Source organism: Crocodylus porosus, unplaced genomic scaffold (genome assembly GCF_001723895.1).
Source record: "Crocodylus porosus isolate Cpor-Errol unplaced genomic scaffold, CroPor_comp1, whole genome shotgun sequence".
Classification (NCBI taxonomy): Eukaryota; Metazoa; Chordata; order Crocodylia; family Crocodylidae; genus Crocodylus; species Crocodylus porosus.
In genome coordinates this window covers 7,587,953-7,610,675 of record NW_017728913.1, presented here as the reverse complement: position 1 = coordinate 7,610,675, position 22,723 = coordinate 7,587,953, and the positions used below count along the sequence as shown (strand labels likewise).

General features: G+C 41.0%; 1 protein-coding gene across 1 annotated transcript in view; it reads right to left on the bottom strand.

Moving 5' to 3' along the window:
* Nucleotides 1-22,723, bottom strand: part of EDNRA (endothelin receptor type A) — a 38,167-nt gene that overhangs the window by 1,960 nt on the left and 13,484 nt on the right. The window contains exons 3-7 of the mRNA XM_019534442.1: nucleotides 16,251-16,378; nucleotides 9,487-9,685; nucleotides 4,252-4,404; nucleotides 2,115-2,248; nucleotides 1,593-1,701 (exon numbers count right to left, since the gene is read on the bottom strand). Coding sequence (XP_019389987.1) covers nucleotides 1,593-1,701; nucleotides 2,115-2,248; nucleotides 4,252-4,404; nucleotides 9,487-9,685; nucleotides 16,251-16,378 — 723 coding nt within the window. The remainder of the gene's footprint in view (nucleotides 1-1,592; nucleotides 1,702-2,114; nucleotides 2,249-4,251; nucleotides 4,405-9,486; nucleotides 9,686-16,250; nucleotides 16,379-22,723) is intronic.

Below are 22,723 nucleotides of genomic sequence, written 5' to 3'. Positions count from 1 at the left end.
TGGAAATTTGGCTTGAGTTTGATTTGAAAGAGCTAATCCCACCAAATTCCTCGAGTGCTGTGACATTTTCTCAACAACAGCTGCAGCCCTATCCTTGTTCCACTACACTACAAATGAAGACAATATTGCCAGACCAGGATTAGCAACAGTAGACTAACAAGGCTGTAGAAAAAAGAAGGGAATCCTTCTCCTGATGTTTTGTCCCTGTCTGTCCCACCCCATCACATGAACACTCTTACATAAAAAACAGAAAGAAGTAGGCGCAGAAGCAGACAAATATTTGCTGTCAGGGGAGTGGTATAATGGAAATAGGTAAGGTTGCTCTATTTCTTATGGATTATGGGGAGGAAATGAATCAGGTGTAAACTGATTGGGTTTTTACAGACTGAGGCTACATTATCTCCTCTGAAAAATATAAGAGTTCAGCATGTTTCCTCTGACTTGCATTCACCTTAATGGAAAACAATGTCTGTTCCTTGTGTAGCTGGGATTTCCTCTTGCGGCTCTTTAGGGAGAAGGGGAGTAAGGGTGAGAATCCCAGTGCAATAAAAGCTGTGGAGTAGCAGGGGGAGTGCTGCAGAGAGGTAGGGTTGAGCTTAAAATAACTACAATGTATCCCTGTGGGTTGAGGCATAAATTCATTGTATTGGTTCAGAGGCAGGTGGAATAACTCACTTGAATGTGGGGAGATGGCCTGGATTAGCTGTACTGATAAAGTGGAATGTGGGATGTGATTTATGATGAGTGGATGGGAGGGATAAATTAATTTTATGGTGGGGATTAGGGTATATAGCCTGACCTAGTTAACCTGGAGCTGCTGGAGAGGATCTGTGCGATATGTAACTGTATTTGAGGGGTCAGGCAAGGAGTTAGTTAATTGTATTTGGAGCAGTGACAGAATGGGCTACCCCTCTTTTCCTAACCCCTTTCTCCTGATACTCAATGAGCGCATCTACATGAGACACTTACTGCACAATAGCTTGTTACTACTGTGCAGTGGTGTCGCTGGGCATCAACTGTGACGTGATGCTACTGCAAAGTAGTAACAAGCTACTGCACAGCAGTAATGAGCTACTACGCAGTAAGTGTCACTAGGCAACCATGCTGGGATGCTGCTGTGCAGTAACACCAGTTACTGTGCATTGGGTGCCTCGTATACACACACTCAGTGAGAGGTCCAGGCCTGAAGTCTCTCCATGGTCCTCAAATAATATGAAGCAGATTGATCCCTGCCCTTTCCCCTGGTTAGAGTCTATCAGATTGAAAAACTGTTTTTGGGGTTTTTTTGAATAGTAGAAACATCCTCTGAAACTACTTAATCAATTAATGTTTATCTAGGTGGACTATGTCAAACTAAGAATTTATTGGTTTGGTGCCTAAAACTAGCTGGATATTTTCAGCTCTCAGTTTGGTATGTATACTATGTGACCTTCTGGCTAGCAAATTAGATAATTTATAATCCTTCATTCCTTTATATGCCCCTCCTTAAAACTGATAACAAATAAATAATTACTAAGTGCTCGACTATAACATATCTACTGGGTTTAAAGTCAACATTTAAAAGGAAAAAGGTCTTCAGACAGAAATCTTACCTGGAAACAGTTTTTAAACTTCTTGCTGACAAAATAGAGAGCAATTGGGTTTATACAAGAGTTCATGGTTGCCAGGTTAATGCTGATGTAATCCAGTGGCAACAAGAAACTGGACAACAAGAAAGTAAAATAGAAAGTAAAATAATTACAACCATTTATACGTTGCAAAAGCCTTAATGTTATACATGGCCAATTTTTCTATGATACAAAGATTAATTATCCACTGCTTATCTTATTCCAAGCTAGGCAATACTTTAAGCATGGTCTGCCTGAAATAACTGGCCTAAGGCTCCACTATGGAAAAATGAAGGGAAAATGTACATAATGATAATAAACCAAATTTGGCTGTTATCCACCCCCACTGAAGACTGCAAAATGGAGGTGCCAATGCAACCAACTTTCTAGTGTTTTGTTACATACATAGATAGCTGCAGGGACAACAAAATTATGAAACAGTAAACTCTAGGCAATGATTCACTTTTTTTTCATTGTGAATGTTTGGGGTAAGAAAAAAGGCAGTACCTAAGCAGTTCGCATCTGTTAGGGTCATTTTCATTGTATACCATTTTCTTCAAAATTCGACTCAAATGGAGAGGAAACCAGCAGAGCGCAAAAATCACTACTAAACAGAAAACAGTTTTGGCAACTTCTCGACGCTGAAGAAAGAAAAAAAAAAATCCGAAAGATTACTGATGCCTGTCAATCTAGTTGCTAAATAACGATCGGGCAAGCTGCAGTTTGAGAAAAGCTATGCCATTAAGTGTTACTTATCAGACCCTAATCTTCCACTATATATTTAGGGAACAACTATCATAATCAGTGGGTACATCTACACGAGATGCTTTACTGTGCAGTAGACTAACCTTCTGTGCAGTAAAGCGTCACTATGTAACCATGTGCAGCAGCTATTGCACACTGAAATAGGCTAATGCATGGTTTTCTATTACCTGTAAATACAAGTAGATTTACCATGCATTAGCTAATGTGCAGTACATGGTGCAGTACATGGTACATAGCACATGGGTACATAGCTGACAGGGAGCAAATTGTTCCTGGTCAGCCCAGGCAGCAGGGAGTGGGAGAACTGTCCCCTCCTCCAGGCAGCTGCCTGTTGCTGGGCCTCTGCTCCGATCAGCAATTCAGAGACAGGGCTGGGACAATATCTCCTACCCCAGCAGCTGCCTGGCTGCCAGACTGATTTCAGAGCAGGGGCCTGGCAGGATCAGAGTGAGGGCCCAGCAGGAGGGAGCTGCTGGGACAGGGGACATTTTCCCAGCCCTGGTTCTGATCTCAGACTACGGGCTTGGCAGCTGCTTGCAGGACTTTAAAAATTTTTTTTTAAACAGCTGGGGCCAGGCAGGGCAGCCGTTGACAGGGCTGGGAGAGCAGGCAGGGGATAGGGCCTATTTGATTCGGAGATTTGGCCAATTCGGCAGTGGCTGAATCTCTGAATCAGATTTGGCCAATTCGATTCAGGACAGTGATTCAAATCACCAAATCAAATCACTGTCCCCCAAACTGTCCGAATTTGAATCCGGAGCTTTGCACAGGCCTAATAGATGGATTCCTCCCTATATACCCTTCTACTTCTAATGGCTTGAGTAGATTCTGTGGGTATAGGACACGTATCCCATGCCTGGAAAGTCAAAAGCTTGTCTAACCTCCTTTCACCTACCCCTGCTCTGCCTAAATAAACTCTGAAAAGTGCAGGGAAAGCTCTCAGAGCTCACTTCATGCTATGAAGGCCCTTTCTTTGGGCAGTGGGACTGTGTGTTTTGCTTCTAGAGGGTCATTCACAGATGGAGACACAAAGCCAAGAAATGAGGAGCTGAGGTAAGAGTTGCACTCATTTGCCAGATCATAATAGCAGGGACCTGGCTACAGGCTGTTTTTTTGAAGCTGCAGTCCAAAATGTGACATAGAAAAGGGCTACAAAGAAGTAAAATATGGTCTGAAATGACACCTCTCTCTTCTTTGGTCCATTCATAGTAGCAATGGGGGGTGCATCAGTTGCAGCAGCATATCCTTTCTCCCTATTTTTATTGCTGTCTATACCTATTCAGAGAAGATCCAGATGACACTATGGTAAAATGCTGATAGCTGCTCGCATGCTATCTGTGGTTGTGTTCTTGCTCACATTGGTACAGTCACTCTGGTGGGTGTGTGCCAGTGGGAAAACTCTAAGATAATTCCAGCCTCATTTAGATAAGGCCAAAGTGTTTATAACTAGAGTACTCTGCCACTAACCTCTTTATTCAGAAAGTTTACATTATTAAGACAGACTAAAGCAGGGCGTTTTATACTTATGGAGAAAAATTCAGGAAATGTATTTTTAGTAAATCTTTGTAGCTGGTTTCCAAGGAATTTTAGCCAGTAGAGTATCGAGGTTAGAGAGTGAGTGAACAAGACTGTCACACTTGCTAAGAAAAGGAAATAAACATAGGTTAGTCACTTGAACATGCTGTCTCCCATATCTGCTTATACTATAAATTATTCTTACATTCTGGGTTTGGTTGAATACCTCAGGGTCAAAAGTCAGCTGCAGCCTCACTTTCTATTTCTGGAATTCATTTTATTAAAAGCCATTTTGAAAGATTGCTAAACTTGCCTGTAGACACAGCAGTACTGCTCCTCAGTTCTAGGTTTCCTTAATATTTACCTGCTTTAGGTGTTCACTGAGAGCGATTCTCAAGTTGCTGTTCCTCCTGTTTAGCATTTCACATGTCATCAGCGTGTAGAAGACAGCCGTACATGCTAGTGGTACACAGAAATAGAAACCAAACAGCCACCAATCCTTTGCATTTTTGTAAAACTGAAGATAAGGGAAAGAAAAGAGGATACATTTTCTTTAGATGTAACAGCACATATAAAAGAAATATGACTGAGCCGCTAATAGTATTTTTTCTGAGCCTTCTGACAGGGAATCTCTTTAAAGCACCATAAAGATATTTCTTAGGGAATGGGTTAAATTTATCTAGTTCCTACAGCTTGTTTGCCATTACTTTTTCTTAATTAACATCTGAAATGTATTATTGGAATTAGCAGTAATCCCATATTATAGCCTCCCTAGCTTTATGGGTAATCTTGCCCCTTCTGATTAAATCAAATAATTATAAATCATTTTTTTACAGTGGATTCTGCCCACCATATTATGTCCTGAACTACCAGGCTACTTCACTATCATGGAAACAGGGAGATGACTTTATACGGACAAAATAGGGACTTGGGAGCGGCATCAACATTCTGCTTACCATGGTAATAATTTGTCTGTACCTTTGTTGCAATCCATTTTGGGCTAGAAGCAATTTCTTGTGGAAGTACGTGCTGTGCATTTATGCCCAGTCATGACAATTGTAACTCAACTCCTACCATACAAACTACTTGCCAAATTGAAATAAGCATCAGTTTGACTTCTAAAAATAACACAACCACTAAACTGTGTATTAAACCTGTGTGACAGCAAGTCTTGGCAAGAGCCTCTCTCAACAAAAGTCATTTACCTTTTAAGGCTCCTGTAAACTGTTTTGTATTCCAACTGGGTAGGTTCAAAATGTCTTGTTAGTATAATCAGCCTCTGCTATCAGTAGAAAGATTACTAGTAAGTTTGCTTATGTGCTAGACAGATAGAAGCCACTTAATGTGTGCTGGTCTGGAAAATGTGAAGCTTAAGACTGGCCACTTCCAATGGATTCAGCTTTTAAACCTTTCCCTGGAATGCACACTGTGCAACTTTTGCATGACAGGAAAGCAGGGCCATCAAAAATTTACTTTTATTTTCCTACATAATATTCAAATACTTGAAGCAGTGTAGGGGCACTATTACATTTGACAAAACCTTACAAAGAGTATTCCTCTGATGGCAGCTCTAATTACAAATTTGAAGAAATATTATATTCTTTTTCCATATTTAAAGATTCACTTTTATGCTTAGCCAAACTGTGTATTGAAATATGACATCTTGAATGCTCCCTGTTTCTAGGTTATTAGTCACAGAGATAGATGCGTGTAAAGGGGATCCTGCTTTCACATAATTTTTTCCCTAGCTTGTTTATTCCTTGCGGATGTAATTTTACTTGGTAACATCACAGTTCCCAGACCAAAATGTCACAATACTAATAACTGAGGATTTTGTGACTCCCTACTGATCAATAAAGAGGTCAGAGGTCTAAAATCTGTTTATGTATAAAAACTGAACAGCAATAAATGTCTGAAGATGAAAAAAAAATGAAGCAGATTGATTTCTGTTAATTTTTCGGCTCTTTCATCTATAGAACTATTAGTTACATGAGAACCCTTCGGTTGCCAAGAAACAGTTTTATCCCTGGATAGGTAGAGGTAAAGGAAAAATGTATGCTTGCAGGCCTTATTCTGCACCTTTTCCTCACGCTGACTGGCACATCTCAATACTCCCACTGAAGCCCAGGGGCAAGTCAGTGAGAGAAAACTACTCTGTGTAAGATTGTTCAGAATCGGGCTCAAAGGGAATTCTCCTCTAGACTGATTTCAGCTTTTAAGTAGGGTGAAGCCCAGTGCACTTGGGCTCAATTAGAAGGCTCCAGCAGCCAAAATATAATTTTGTTCAATTTAAATCAGCTTCAGAGAACAAAAACATCTGTGTGCCTATTGAGTTCCTACAGTCATAAGGCTCCTTCCTTCTGAGTTCAGAGACATCCAGAATTGAGACCTGGGAAGGTAGTGCAGGCAAGGAAGAGTAAAGGGAATAATATCCTGGAGGAAGTCACAGAAAGCAACAGGAAGTTGCAGAAGGGGTTCCCTTACAGAAGCTCCCCCAATACGTAAATTGAACTGGCATATAAATCATGGTATCTTGGCCACATGCTCACCCCAGGTGACTTTCTCATTAACTTTTTTACCCTCTTCTTCTCCTCCCCATCATAACGTGGAGGAGGGTTTGCAAGTGTATGCACAGCTGCATTTCCTTTTGGACAGAATTTCTCCTGCTGGGGCTCCAGACTATTTTTCTGTCAGAAGAAACCCAGAAGAGAAGCAATATTTTAAAATATTTTTGCTGCCTAGGTTGTGCTGGTGGAGAGTGCCCATTGGCACCCTAGCTTGCAGAAAAGTGGGAACTGTATGTACATGCAGACAGAATTTTTTGTCCTAGGACAAGATGTTCTTCCAGCTCAGATCTGAAGTGTGTTAGTAAGATAGTGTTGGGGGATCTGCAAGCTATGATCCCTGGCGTACATGTTCTATACCTAAAAAGAACACTTCCGTTTCTATAGTGGCAATCCAACAGCTTTCATAAGCACTGCATGTCTAAAATAAAGGAAGTTAAATAAGCAAAACAACAACAACAAAATAGCCCTAACCCAGGGCTCTGACCAACTTGTTGATTCTGCATGGAGGACTGACATTTGGAAATTTCCAAGTTATAAAACCTACACGAATGTCTGTAAATGATTAATTATGGAATCTGAGTTTCACCAAGCTTACATCAAAGCACAAAACTGGGTTGATTTAAGAGAGAAAGGCATCCTTTTGTTTTTCTTGCAAGTCCACATGGAACTAGTTTTCTACAGGAAATGTGCATTTAAAACACATTTCCTAATGCACTCAGCCTCCTGGGATTCACATCTCAGCCCAAATCTTTCAAAAGATGACTTTAAAGATGCATGTCCCCTACTACTAAATAGTCATAAAGCCCTCCCAAAATGCATTGACTGTGTTACAGTGGTTGTGATAGTGGATGCTACAGTTAGAGTTGAAAAGCACTTTTCATTTTAATCTACTGTTTTCACTCACTTGCTACATATTACAACATTATTCTTTTCAACTGATACTTTCCATACTTATCTCAGCTTGAAATTTTACACAATTTAATTTTTTTCGAAAATCAAACCACAGTTGTTTTTGGAGCTTTTGAGTTCCGTGAGTACATAAAATATTCCTTTTTTTTGGCTTAAAAATCTAGACTTTTATGTTTGGATATTGCAACAAAAATGGAACAAAAATAAAGAAATGTGACATGACCAAGGTCCTTCCCAAGAAAGAACTTAGCTTTAGGAGGGGTGAAGAACACTTACTCTTTCTCATGGGGAAAAGGGAGTGAGTTGAGCCAATCCTGTGTTGGGGAAGGAGAGGCCATTACACTTCACTTAAGAGGAAGGGAACCAGGATACTATTTTTGCTGAGTACACTTTTAAATCATGATGACTGCATGTTCTACATTATATTTGCTCCTTATTCCTACAAGTTATGGACAGTTTCGTTCTGTCCCCACCAGTAGGAGAGCACCATACCCAAGCAGGAACAGTTATTTTTCACTTGCCCTTGTTCCCCCTCCTAAACTAGGACCCATATAAGTGTCAAATTTGGCACTGGCTTATATTCCACGTATTCCATATGAAGTTGCTGAGGCTGCATTTCTGCCAAAAAGGACAGTCAAAACTAAACACAGTTGATTGCTAAACACTTCCAATGTACCTGTTAAATCCTCACCCACACAAAGTTCTGACCCCATAAAGGGAAAAATGCCAGAGACCCCATTAAGTCCTAAAAGTTTTACTCCTTCCAGATTTTGTGATGACTAATGGTGAGGAAAATCATAGCTCCAATAGTATCAGAAGAGGCAAAATGCCTCCAACTCAATGTTACATATATATCTTGGCATTTAGTGCCTTACACATAAAACTATATATTACTATAGGTTATGTATTTTGCATGAAACATGATGTTATGAAGTATTCAGAATACTTCATACGATTACTACTATTACGATTACTACTATTATTTTTTAGTACAGAGGTGTGCACGGCACTTTGAGGAGAAGTTGGCTTGCTAACACAGACCCAGTAAGAGATTTCTTGATAAATGCCACAACACAGGGTAGATGAACAATCATAAGGTATACACAACAGGCTATACCATGGCTTGTTCTTGTCCTGATCAACACAATGACTAGAGCTGACTGACTGCATGAAGAGTAGATGGTTACCATATTTATTTATATACCACATGCACCTTTTCCCCAAAAACACAGCCCTCCAAAACTGGGGTGCATGCCTGGAGCGGGGAACCTGATTTTCTTCACCAGAATTTCACTGCATGGAGGCACAGAAGCACAAAGACATGGTGCTACCAGATGGCTGGCAACTTCTCTCTCCTGCCAGCAAACAAGAGGGGAGGGAGCAACAGATCCAGTCCAGTGCTAAACCTTTCACAGTCTCTCTCAACTTGAATTCAAGTTTGGGAGGTTTTATTGCTGTAACAAGGATATGGGTGATATGTCATACAGTAATGGGTACCACCTTGGTACTATATAACTTCAATTTCTTTACTACGGGACAAATCTTGCCAAAAAGTGGCACCAATTTGAGTGGTTGTAAAGGGGTTAACATGAATTCTCCCTCCTGCTTGCTGGAAGCCATCTTATAGCAGCGTCTTCACGAAAATGCCAGCTCTAGATTATGACTCCGGAAAAAATCCCCTCCCCCATTTTGTCTTTGCAAAAAAAGGTGTGCTTCTTATTTGGTATTTGGTGAGGTATGAGAAAATAAAAGGCCAAAGGCACATTGCCTTCTATGCCTGGAAGCCCCAAGGAACATTATACCTTCTATAAGCATTGGGCTTCCAGTGGACCTGCTACATTGATAGGCCTGTGCAGTGCACCCCAGCAATTCAGGGCTGAATTGTAAAACCATAACAGAGCCTGTGCAAAAAATAAACTTGGGCTAGCAAAGAAATGAGTCTAGCTACAAGTCACAGTTACCATACTAGTAAGCTAAAATGAAGTTTCCTTTTCCAACCACCCAACTGGAAACTTTAAATAAAGCTTTGTTTAATTCTAAAAACATAAGATCCTTCAAATGTCTGTTTTATACACTGGTGACTGCAAAAAAAGAAGGAAGACTGTTGATAAATATATACGTACCACCATAAACGGGCTTGTAGCATTGAGCATGCAGGTAATGTGGTGTTCATTCCTGTATCTGAAAGTTACCATGACAAAACCAATTGCCTCTGGAATAGCCAGTATAAAGGAGAGAATCCAAATGGAGAAAATTTCAATAGCAGTGATCATAGGGATTCCAATTCCCTGTACACGACTCCAGGAAGCAACTGCCCTGTACCTAAAATAGAAAAAGCACTGGGTTTCAGTGACCAATTTTCTCAATTAAAATTCAGAACTTTGGTGCAGGCTTAACATATCAGGAATGGACCTACAGTTCTTAAAATCCCTCAGGTGACATTTGCCCAGTGCCAGCGTGGGGTCTGTTACCTGTCTAAGTGAAGGCCTAGTTAGCCAGGAGGGTTGTAGCCCTGAGAAGACAGAGCATGTATGCAAGTGTTTGCATAGGAAGGCAAATAAATCTGTAGACATCAAATAAATGAGTTCTACTATGGGGTGTTCAGTTTCCCTAAAATCCTGAAAAAAAAATCACTCACGAAAATGCACTTGTCTTGTTTACCATTTCAAGTGCCATTTGTCATATATTTTACAGCAGATGTGTCAAAAGAGACAGCCCACAGCTGTATCATCTGGCTCCTGGTACTGCCCATGTGCCTTTGAATGAACCACAGGCAGTGGGTAGGGTGTGCTAGATGGCCCCTTGAGATGCCCAGGGAGTGATGGAGCATGCAACACAACTTCAGAGTGGCTGTGTATAGCTCTGGGGCTGTGCTGCATGTGGTGGGGGTTTGGGGCCTTGTGGCATAGCCCAGCAGCAACAAGAGCAGGACAGGAATGTGGGGCCAGTCTGTCAGTTAAATCTGGCCAGCAGAGCAGCTCCACACCACTCATCTGGCCCATGCCACCAGATGCATATGTTTTACAGGCTGACGTACATTATATGGTAATTTCTAGACAGGCCTCAGAATACAAATACTAAAGGACTGTCAATCCAGTCTCAACATCTACATTACTGTTCCTATAAGAAATTTAAGTACACGGGTAGGAAAATCTGAAAATAAAATCCACGCTAAAAACAGCACACTCTTTCTAAAATGCTAAAATCAAGTGGTTACTTTTAAGTTGAAGCTATTCATATGAGGTTAGTCCTATCCAACAACAGCTTCAATAAATGTGCACCTAGCATATGAAACAGTTCAGCAAAGGCAGTATGACCTCATAAACAGGCCTCTAGTATTTGTTCCTATAATAATATCAAGGGTTTACTGTGGCCTGATGGGTTTACTTGTGTCATTAATGCACATCCACTTTGAAAACCATTTATACTTAATTTGTTTGTTTACTTCCTTAAAAAATGTACTAAGTCACCATCTGGAATTACTGTACTGTTTTCATTTATGTGTATACCATGTCATCCACTACAGAATTATTTTTTTTTTAATTTGGAAAACCAAGGAGATAGCCAGGAAAGGCCATTCATCTACTTACAAAATGTTAATTTACAAGATGAAGGTGGGCCCAATGAAACAGTTAAAATACTAAAGGGATGTGTGGTAATTTGAGTGCCTGGGGAAAGGTTCCAAGTCCAACTCTCAACAATGCATTGGTGGACTTGTGAATTAAGTTCTGTGAATCAAGGGTGTCTGGTAAGAAGACTGAATCCATGGATGCAGAAATGAACCTATTAAGAAAAAAATGCAGCAGCATGACCATAAGATTACAGACAGAATAGATGTGGAAGGTGACAGGGCCAATATCTTAGCACTTAATAGATTAAAATTCTTCCCTTTGGTACATCTAGCACTATTATACAACACAGTTGCAAACCAAAACTTATAACAGTGGAGTTGCAAGGTTAGGGAAAAGTTCCTTCCTAATATTAAATATTTTAAGGGGAATATTAGTATAAATGAAAGGTCTATTAAAACATCCAAATTCCAATTTGGATTTGAAGGCAAAACCTAACAATTACTTTTAAATGTATTCTTATAAATATAGAATGCCTATGTACTGGATGACAAGAGTTCATTTGCTATGAAGAGAACAATGAAATTGTTCAGCAAAAAAAAAAAAAAGCTTGGATGGCGCATGACACTAGTTTGGTATATGTCTTTTGGTAAATGAGGAACAGTTGTAATACCTTGAGGTATTACCCAGAGGATACCTTGGGGTATCTCTGTCAGTGCTGTATTGCGCTATGTAGACATAACGAATGGAACTTGATCTCCTGTGTACTAATGGCCACCCTTTAGGAGGCAAATCTCAGACTTGATTCTTCCATTTTTAAACCAGTCTATATGTGCCGAACTCCTGTTCTGTTACAGGTATGGACCATTTTGTGTGCCGAACTTCTGGTCTGTTCTGGGTACTGACCCAGTTCTGATTACTTATACCAGCCTTAGAACTTTTAATTTTGTCTCCCAAACTATAAAGTTTCTAGGCTAGAAATATTATATTTCCATTGTGTTTAGGGTTGGTCATTTTGTTTGTTTGTTTTTTCTTGAGTTCTTGGCAAAGCAAAAGCATGTGCAACTTTTTAAGCCTAAGGTCATTTTTTTCCAGTGACAATAATTGAAGTTAACAGCTGTTTATGTTTTCCCTCCAACTCTCCAAAAGTATTTACAACTTTTTTACCTCTAATTCTTTTTTTTCCCAAAACAATTTACCTCCAAGAACTTACATTTAGCTTAACTTTGTCCTGTTAGGGTATAGACTGGTTTCCAAACACTTATACTGGTAAAACTGTAATGTTTGTATCTGGCCTAACAAATGCTACAAATGTTAATTATTGAATTAATCACTGCAACAACCCTAGAATATACTGTGGTTAAGTTTCATATTCCCATTTTACAGATATAAAGGCAAAGAGAGAAAGATTATGAGCCAGTCCAGGACAAAGTGGTGTCATTGTTAGAATTGGAATTAGAAAATTAAAGTTTCTTGCTCCCAGTCCTGTGCTGCCTCTCCTCTTCCACGAAGTACAGTTTTGCAGTAAAGGTAAAATAAAACTTTACACACACAGGATGAGATCTGTATATTTGCCTCTCATCTAACAACCGTCAGATCGTCTGGGACATAAGAAATAGTAAAGCTCAGGTTGGGAAATCTCCTTCCTTTTAGTCACAGTCAGACTCAGTTAAGAAAAGATTCAGACTGTAGTCATCACCATGACCTAGAGTTTAAAAATGCCTGACAGGCATATACAAGAAATGTGTTTTCTTTGAAGGGTGAATGGCTGGTATAGTATTGCCTGATAGCCTCTGAAAATCAGCTCTACACATGAACAGTACAGCTCCCTCTGGGCATGTACTGTTAAATTTTAGTGTGCTATGCAAAACCATTTTGTATATAAGGGGCATAAGTAATGAATAAGGTTTTACAGTAGATAGAGGATGTAGTTAAATGCAGGGACAAATCTTTGCAGAAAGGAACAGACATTTAGTTCTGGAATTAAAGAAAGCAAAAGGCAGTTACAAAAGCAATTGTGACCAAAGCTATGGAAAGCTGGATTTTACTGACTCAGCATATGTCTACACTGGTGACAGCACTACAGTGTAAAGATATCTGAGCTCAATTTAAATGTTTTAGCTCGGGTACCAAAGCACTCTAGCCATTAGAGCACAGAAATCCTAATAGATTAATTTATGTTAAGTAGCCTTGACTGAGCCCCATAGTAACATATTGCTTCTGGAACCCAAAACAGCGTCTCTAAACCTAGCTCTGGTATCTCTACCTTACTCTGCAGTCTGAATGTAGACAGACCATGAGCTTGTGTGGTGTGGATGCTGGGAAAGCAGTGGCAGTGGGCATATCTACACGTGCATTAATGTGCGGTGGTTACTGCACAGTAAGTTTAGTACCTGTAATAACAGGTACTAACTAAATGCACATTAGTATCGGCCTGTACCTTTTAAGTGATGTTAATGCGCAGTAGACTAATTCTACATGGCTTTTGCTGTGCTGTGCTAATGCGCAGCAGAATTAGCCTACTGTATATTTAGCATCCCTTGTAGATGTGCCTGGTGGCTGCTATTTTTGCTCCTTCTCCCTCGAAGTTGGTGCCCAGGGATGCGGCCCCAGTTGCCCCACCTCTCTTCCCAAACTCCAGTTATGCAACAACCAATTTGGGGGCTTTACTTCTAAACCAAAGTTATTTTATTAATGACCAAGTAAAACTTTTCCACATACTTTATTGCATAGTCCTCTACGAAAGCAGTTGTTAAAGTGGCAACACCCTGTTTGGACTTCCCTTGCCAGACAGATTTTTACTGGACGTTGCCTCAGTGTGCAGACTTTTTCCCTCTGCCATGATTCTCAGGTTGTTTTATATTTTAATAAGCTCTTGATATAACAAAGACACTTTTTTTTACCTACAGAATATAACTATAGTACTGGTTTTGCTTATTTTTAGCACTCATTTGGTTATGTTTGACTAGAAAACAGTCATTTAATTTTTCCATGTGGTTTCAAGACTTCTAAGATTCTTCTTACTGCTAACACTAGTCTGGAAGCTCAGAACACACAGCTGATTCAGTTTTGTGTATAGATTATGGATCTGAATGACAGAAAATGACATTTGAGCATGTTTATAAATTTACCAAAAAGTTTTTGTGCTTCTTGCAAAAAAGAGATTAATTTGGTTATGACAGTTGGGGTTTTTACTATAAAACATATTTTGTTTGTTCTTGGGTTTTCTTTATCAAGGTTTAGTGCAAAATACCACCAAGTTTAATACACAAATTGTGTAAAAATATATTAAATGATGCTATGTTAATAAAATGATACCCAGTTGAACGCAGCAATCCCCAAACTGATGCTGATTTAGTTGGTATGAAAAACAAGATGGGCTGTTTAAAAATGTACACGTTCCAGAATGAAGACTGGTAATTTGCTAATGTCTCTAACTGAAATGCATCTAAAACATTGATTTATTAACTGATATTTCTTTAATTGCAGCCACAATAAAAAAACTTGAAATGTGTGGTGCTTTCTGCAAGTATTGGGTCTAAGCCCTGAAAAACTATCTTCAAAAATCATGTGGGAATATTATTTGCCTTGGCTCAAAACTCGTTTGAAGAAGAAACATCAATTTGTGAGACTGTGTTCTGAAAAACAGTTTCTGTACTAACAACATATGTAAAATTTATAGCTTTATGGGATAAATTCTGACCAGTGCAATCCCAGTGGATGCAACTGTTTTCTTGTGTATATTGCTTTAAATTGGTAGTAACGCCACCGAAATTGATTATCACTTACAGAACGCTCCTTACAAACATTCATTGATGGATACTGCAACACTCACGTACCATTTCTAGTGAAGTATAAAATTTATGTAGGATTAGAATCTGTTTCATCTAGTTAGGGCTTAATACTTAACTTCTTCTCCTATGGTATATGCTTTGCTGAAAATATATTATTTAGTTCTTGCCACTACTGTAGTAAATATTTGCAGAGAACATGTGTGAAGAAATAGATACCAGGCAAGATTTCAGAGGGCACATCTGCACATTCATTAATTCACCTTTGCTACTGTACATTAAGTTTAGTATCTCTGTGCACTTTTACATGTGCTCCATAGGTGGAGGCTCCAAGAGCCACTGTAATTAAAGCAACTCCGTGTCTCGTGTATCAGCATCCCTGGGCTTAAAAATGGTGGCAGGAGCACTTGAACTAAAGCTTGTTCAATGAGCCTTAGTTCAAGTGACCCCACCACCATTTTTTAAAAGAGGGACATTAATACATGAGATGCAGGAGGCTCCTGGAGCATGGTAATTGTCATGCTCTGGACTTCCAGTACATCAGAGCAGCCTTTGTGCTCATGTATAGGTGTCTTCTAATATGAGGTACTACACAAAGGCTCACTAGCCTGCGCTAATGCATAGTAGCAAAGGTGAATGGGGTTTTTTCTGTGACGCTCAGTGTTCAGTAGAGTAATTGTACTATACATTGGCACAGTTTTTGCCATGACATGCAAATGTGTAGTAAAATAGGCTACTGTATATTATGGTATCTCATGTAGATTCATCCAGTATCAGTTATATTAGTACTAGAAAACTAATATGAAATTAGGAACTGAACCAGAGACCCTGGCCAAGTCTACACAGTATGCTGACTGTGCGGTAGCTTGTTACTGCTGCGCGGTACTGTCAAATGACATAAAGTATGATGTGACACTACTGCACAGTCAGCATCACCCAAAAACCACTTTGGGAGTGCTACTGTGCAGTAATGCCGGTTACTGCCCAGTCATTTGGTACCTGAGTATGCGAATAGTAAGTGACTGTGCAGTAACAACTGTGCAGTAAGTATCTCGTGTAGACACAGCCACTGAAGCTAGTATCTAATGTTACCAATCTGAAAAAGCAGGCCTGATTTTGCAAGGATGCTGCAGTCCATGGGAACTCAAATGTGATATATATACGGCTCAATATTCATTGATTGTACATCTAAAAGTCAGGGCCTTTTTTGTTTGGGTGTTTAAACATGAATCTAAGTTCCTGACTTTAGGCATTTCTCAGTTTTGAAAATTTTAGTTTAAATGATTTGTCTGTAGCTACAAAGGAAGAAAGAGTAAGTAAGGACTAGAAAACATGGGTTCTTTACCTACACTCCTGTGACACTATCCTGTGTTTAGGTAGGCAGAAGTAGGTCTTAGATTATGAATAAGAAAAGTTGTCAAGAATCTGGTTGTAACTCCTAGCGAAACCACACCATTCGGTGCTGTCAGTTTCAGAACACACTCAATTGAAAGATCTGAAAGAACAAATGGAGAAGTTATACCTTACCTGTCCACACTCAGGGCGCAGAGATTGAGAACTGTGATTCCCACAGATGCCTTCTGTATAAAGGGGAAGAATTTGCAAAGAAATAATCCAAAATCGGAGTTCTCAAATGGCCACCCCCGAGCAAGAAGCTAAGAAAAGACATACAATAATCAGAAACATTGAATGGTGATATAGGCAAAGAATATGTAACAGATTACAATGTCTTGTCTTCAGATTCTGCCCTAATAGCTCTGAATTCTTCATGTTTAAGTATGTCATTAGGTAATGAATGAAACTGGGAGGTAACCAGCTGGTGCAGGAGCATGGAGGGATTAAAGGGGACTGCTTGAACATAAGCAGTGGGGTGGATTAACTGAACAGTGAGGTAGTAACTGTTGTATTATTAAAGGATCCTTTCCTGAAATATTTCAGCTACTCTTACTGCATGCAGAAAATCAAATTCACCCATGCTATAAGCAGGTGCAGTTTCCAGCGTGTCCACCAAAAGCCTAACACTCAAGACATGGTTCAGAATGGTACCAGAGTCCCATGCCTCATGCAAGCAGCCTTGTGTCATTATCAAGGTCTGCTGGACTCAGAAACGCAGAGAAAATCACTGCATACATAATCTGTTCCATATGGCATTTTAAGAGGCTGGCAGCCTGCATGTGGGCCATGGCAGGTGGTGATAGGCAACTCTGTGTGAAGGTATGCCTGAGGGGGAAGGGGTCTGGACTACCATTTTTTCCCTGCAAGGCATCAGTGCAACAAAAATGAATAAACGTGTTCTTGTATTTAGTAAGGCAACAGAACTATTCATCCTAGCTGTCATTATTAATGCTTGAACAATAAAGATGCTTGCAAAACTTACTTAGACCTTACTGAATAAAAAAAATGGTTGTATAATACAAAATAGTATATGTAAAAGAGAAATACGAACTCCCTGAGCCTGGCATGTGTTGGGGTTTTTTTCAGAGCCCTGGAGTCTGCATAATAGGAGGCTCCATTTTGAAAGCGGTATAGAATAATGTTTCATCCTATTATTTATAACCAATCCTACCAAACAAAGGCATGGCATGCAGAATATTTACATGACACTTTGCAACAGGTAATCACAGATGTCTTCATTTGTTTCAGGAGAAGTTGGGAAAGAATATCCAATTATTGTGAAGAGTTAGAGAAACTATACTACGTGCTTCATTGCACAGGATAGCTGGCAACATTTATAACTTAATTAACTAACAGGAATGATTTCAATTCTCCTGAACTTGTGAAGATTCTCAGATCCAGATCTAGGTCTCATTTTCATAGGTGGCCAAGCAAAACTCCAGGTTTGAGCAGAGCCACAGTTTGAAACAGACCCTGGATTCAATAGCTGGCAAAAGATCCAGATGGAAACTTTCTCACACTGGTCCATAGTTCAAGCTTCAAAGAGGACTATACCTCCCTCATCCTGAGGAGGTAGTTTATTTCATCTCTCTCTACATATGGCTACCCAGCAAGTTGGTGTAGGCATGTAATGATGCTTCCACCTCCTCTCTCTCTACTGCTTGTGTGATGGTTTGCCTCACACTGCAAATGTCATTCCTGGCACTTATGCCTACCTTCCCTTCTGTACCCTTGGCTTTTGATTTGTCACAGTCTGCCCCAGACTTTAAATCAAACCAGCTTTGCTTTAAATATTGACTGATCTCAATATGAATTAGGGCTGTACTTAGATTTAACAATGCAGTATAAATCTCTATGAGCGTTACAGCATTTGGATGTTCTTGTTTCTGTTTTGTACAGATCTTCTATATACATGATTTTATTTTCAAATGTCCATGTAACGATCCAGAGGAGGCATAACCAACATTTCCTATCAAGTACCTGTGATGTGCCAGATCCTGGAACCCCTGACATAGGCACAAAGGGACAAAAGAGAGCAGCAAGGAGTCATCCTTCTTGGTTGGGCATCTGTGAAAGAATGGGCCAGAAGCTTGAAGTGGAAGGAAGCATTAGGCTGGTGAGTGTTGCTGCAGTGGCTTTGAAAGCCATAATATCGTCCTATGTAGTGAAGCTGATGGTGTTTTAAATGATTCTGAATCACTTCAACTCTCAGTAGAGTGCCTAGAACACTGCTTGCTTGGTTCCCTGGGGTGGAGGTAGGGGTTGCTGAAGACCCGAGGGCTTCCAGCATCCATGGTACTGTGGCAGCTTGACCATGTAGACTGTCCAGGCCAGGGACTCATGGCTGCCATGGCTTTGGAAGCACTGATATTTTTAGCTCAAACTGGGCTGAGCTCTTGGCTGTGCACAGGCATCCTAAAAGCCCCAAGACCTCCCAGGTTGAACCAGGACTCTGAGTTTCTGAGCTCCCTTCCAAAGAGCTGGGAGAAACACTTCCTGTCCCTTCCTGTTCATGTTTCTGAAACAATAAATCATATACATGTTGTAAGAAAAATTTTAAAACTTGGGCCCATGAGCGACATTAACTTAGAGGTGCAACAGGATCTAACGCGCAATCCAAGCAACTGTACTTCCTGTCATGCAAAACTCTAGAATTTTTGGTTGAGAGATGATACCTTCTATTAGACCAACCAAGAAGTACAGGAGGTGTGATTGTGGGTATTGGGCATTAGATCCCATTGCACCATGTTGCTACTGCAGGAAAAACCCAGAATCCCCCTAGCAATAAACGGCTCCCTGGCTGGGAGCCCCAGTCAGCTGATGGGGATTCCAAGCCAGTAAGTGCACTGTGTCCTTCAGCAGCCTGGAGCCCTGATTGACTGATGTCATAGGTGACTTAGATAGTTACATTTTTAGGAGTGGATTCTAGAATCCACTGCTAATGTGAAGCACATTATTTTTGCTAAATGGAAGATGTATGTGTAGTAGCTCAAGCACAGAACAGAATTATGACTCCTGTGATCTATCCCATGCTTTTTCACTGAGTGCCTTATAAATGTGGTAAGACATTTTGTTTACCGTACCTCAGCTTTGCTGTCTTTAATACTGGTGTGCTGTTTAGAAGAGTTGTTGCATAATGTTTTCAAACTGCTCTATGACTAGCGCTAGCAGAAATGAAAAATTAAACTTATGAAGTAAATGCACAAGCTCTGGTACCTTGGCTTATAATCAGTTCATATTTTGAAAGATAACTCTGCAACCACAAAGTTGAGAAACAGTTTTTAATCAAACCTTAGGCTTTGAGGCACAATTCCACAGCAAGAATATGTGGATTTTGCAACTGCAGTATTCCAAAAATTAAACTCTGATTATGTCTGTATTGTGGTATGCAAAGTAAATACTTTCCTCTCCAATTCATTTTTCATTGAAACCTATGAATAATCAAGATGCTTACAAATATTCATATGGGTGAAATACTTTGTTAATAAGTTATGGTCTTCAAAACAACTGAATTCAAACTGGAAAACGTTTGAAATATTTTACTAAAGAAACATATTTATTGTTCAGAGGATGTAGGCATTTAATTTGTCCTTGATGATCATCTCTGACATGGTTTTCTGATATTCTCCCTGTGATAGGGGGCCAAGTTAGGGCTGGGTCTCACGTTGGCCTGCCCACCTGTCTAAGTAGGGTAGTCCACCCAGTCTTTCCTGCCATGACTTACTGTTCCAGAACTGGTGTAAAATGCAGAAGGCTGCTCATTTTAATGCCCTGATGCCAGGGGTTGGTATACGCAACTCCAATCTTCCCATATTGTATCCCATGCCTTGCAGAGGGCATCCTCAAGTTGCTCTATGATCTGGCTTGAGGCCAGGCCAAACTCAACCCCTGGGGCCTCTCACATTTTGCCCTCTCTCACCGGGCTTCCTACATGCTGTCCCTCACTGGGCCATACCCAACCTGCCCTGCTTCCTTGAGCAACTGTGTAGGCCCTCAGGCTTGCCTATTCACACTCCTTGCCTGGTCAGTGCATAGCCTCTTGGGGCCTCTTGTGACCATCATCTGAACAGTGAGCAGCCAATTCACCTTGCTCTGACCCAAGCCCCTCTCTGGGTAACTTGTCACTCTCGCTCCCTCTTAGGTCCGACTACTCATCCTTTTGACCCCAACTCAGACTCATCATGTCTGAGAACTTAGTGGGGTCTCGGCCTCTGGCCCAACTGCAGCCTCAGGTGTTCATAGATTTTCCTTGGCCTAACTGCCTCCTCCCTGGGGCTTCAACTCACGCCCTCTCACTAGGGCATTACACTTATACCCTCTTGCTAGGGCCTTCCACATCTGCCCCACTCTCTGGGGCCTCCAGGGTCTTGCATTCCATGGGGCTCAGGTGTCCAGAGATGTGCCTGGCCCCCGTACCTGTCCCTGGGTCTGGGTAATCTACAAGGATGTGGGGGCTGGAATTTTAAGGTGCCCTTCCTTGCCTTTCACCAGGGAGGTAACCAGCTGGCATTTCTGGGGGACTGTCCCACCACAGACAGCCCCACCAGACCACCCTTCCCTAGCGGGATACAGTTTCTGGTCATGCAGATCTACCTGCTACCTGCAGATCTACACCTACTGGGCTAGGTGTAATTGTTTTGGCCTTCTATCTCACTGAACCTTCTCCTCCTAGACAGTGATGTCTCCCCCATGGAGGGAACCTTCAGACTCCTTAGGCCCTGGCCCCACCAACAGGCCAGTCCGGGTGTCAGATAGCCCATCATGGCCCGGGCCTGCCCCTGATGTTGGACTTCATTGCCCTTTGGCCTTCCAGCCCTGGCTGCATTCACCAGTTGGGGTGTTCTGGTCCCAGCACCATAGCAGCTGACTTCCTTAGGCAGCACGGATCCCCTTCTGGGCCGTATTATACAGCCCTCTCACTCTGGGCTTACTCAGAGCCCCAGAGGTCTTAATAACATGTCTCTGCTCTTAATTGGGCTCACCAGAGCAACAGGCCTCACCCTTGCCTGTTCCACATCAGGGGCTTGCCTAGCCCCTGTGTAGATTCACAAACCCTAAGCCCCTTCCCAGGCTGGGCCTTGTTTTGTTTTGTTTAGGCCCAAGCCTTTTCTCTGGGGCTTGGACCTCACTGGGCCCCTAGGAACCTCCTGCCATCCCTATAGTTCTTCCCTTGCTGCTAGGTGTTGTGAGCAGCAGCTCAGCCAGGTGTTATTCTCTTGGATACTGGCAGCAGACTGCTGCGTCAGCCCTAAGGGCCTGGGTTTTAAGATGGCCACCTCATCAGGGCTGGCCTGCACCTGCCGGCTGCCTGCTCACAGCCTTAATGTGGCAGACACTAAAGCGACTCTGCCACATTCCCACATCACATGAAGTCTACACCCATCTATCACAATAACTTATAATGGGAAATGGCTTTTGTTTCTATGTTTGTACCCAGTATTTCTTAAATAAGCACCCCAATAAATATTTGAGAACTCTGTGTTGGAGCTCCTGCTTTCCATTCATTTCCGGACCACAGCTGTATTCTAATCCGGTAATTTGGGATTCCAAGAGAAATGTGAACCTGACATTTTTAAATAATAGAGAGTACAAATATGTTGATTCTAAATTTTCCCTACTTTTGGGATGCATCTATATGAAATGCTACTGCACAGTAGTGATGGTGGGCACTAACCATGATGCAACGCAACTGTGCAGTACAGTCTGAAAAAAAACCATGCGGGGACGCTACTGTGCAGTAATGCTAGTTAATGTGTAGTCATTTAGTACTTGGTTATGCAAGTATTAGATGACTGTGCAGTAACAACTGTGCAGTCCACCACTCATCTAGGTGTGGCCCTAGAGAGCTATAACTTAGGGCCCTTCGCTATTATGCTAACCATCAAGCAAGCTGCTGACCATTTCCATGAGGTACTGAGCAGCCACACATTCCTCAGGAAGTGCTTGGCACCTGGTTTTTATCCAAACCACAGCAAACAGAATGCTGCCATTGTCCCAGTGGTTTTCTGCTTTTGGACATCAATGTTTGCTGAAAACATGCACCCTGGCCCAGATTCTAGGTTACCTATTAGACATGTAACTGGACTTGGGAGTCTACATGAGATTCTCTTCCACCCACTTGAGTCACTTAAATGGTTAATGCAAGATGTGGGTAGATCTGTGTCCCTCTGGCTGCTTTTTTGCGACTCAATCTTAAGGGTAACATGGTAGCATGTCACAAAAGATTTTCAGGATGTGGACAGGGTAGAACAGAATTGAACTGAAGCACCTAACAGGTGGAACAGAATGTGGAATAGAGTTTGCTTTTATAATTTTTCAGCTGCAAAATCCACATATTCCTGCTACAGAATTATCCCTCGAAGTTTAAGATTCAGTTAAAAAATAATGTTGGAATCACAAAGTTGAGAAGAGATAACTTTCAAAATATGAACTAACCATATGCCTAGATAGCCGAGTTTATGCATCAGCTTCCTAGGTTCAACTTTTCATTACTGAAACATTAGTCATAAAGCACTTCAAAGATATTATATAACAGCCCTTCTAGGAACTTATAGGTTAATTAGGATTTGCAACTTAACTATTATAAATTATAATGAACGTGATTA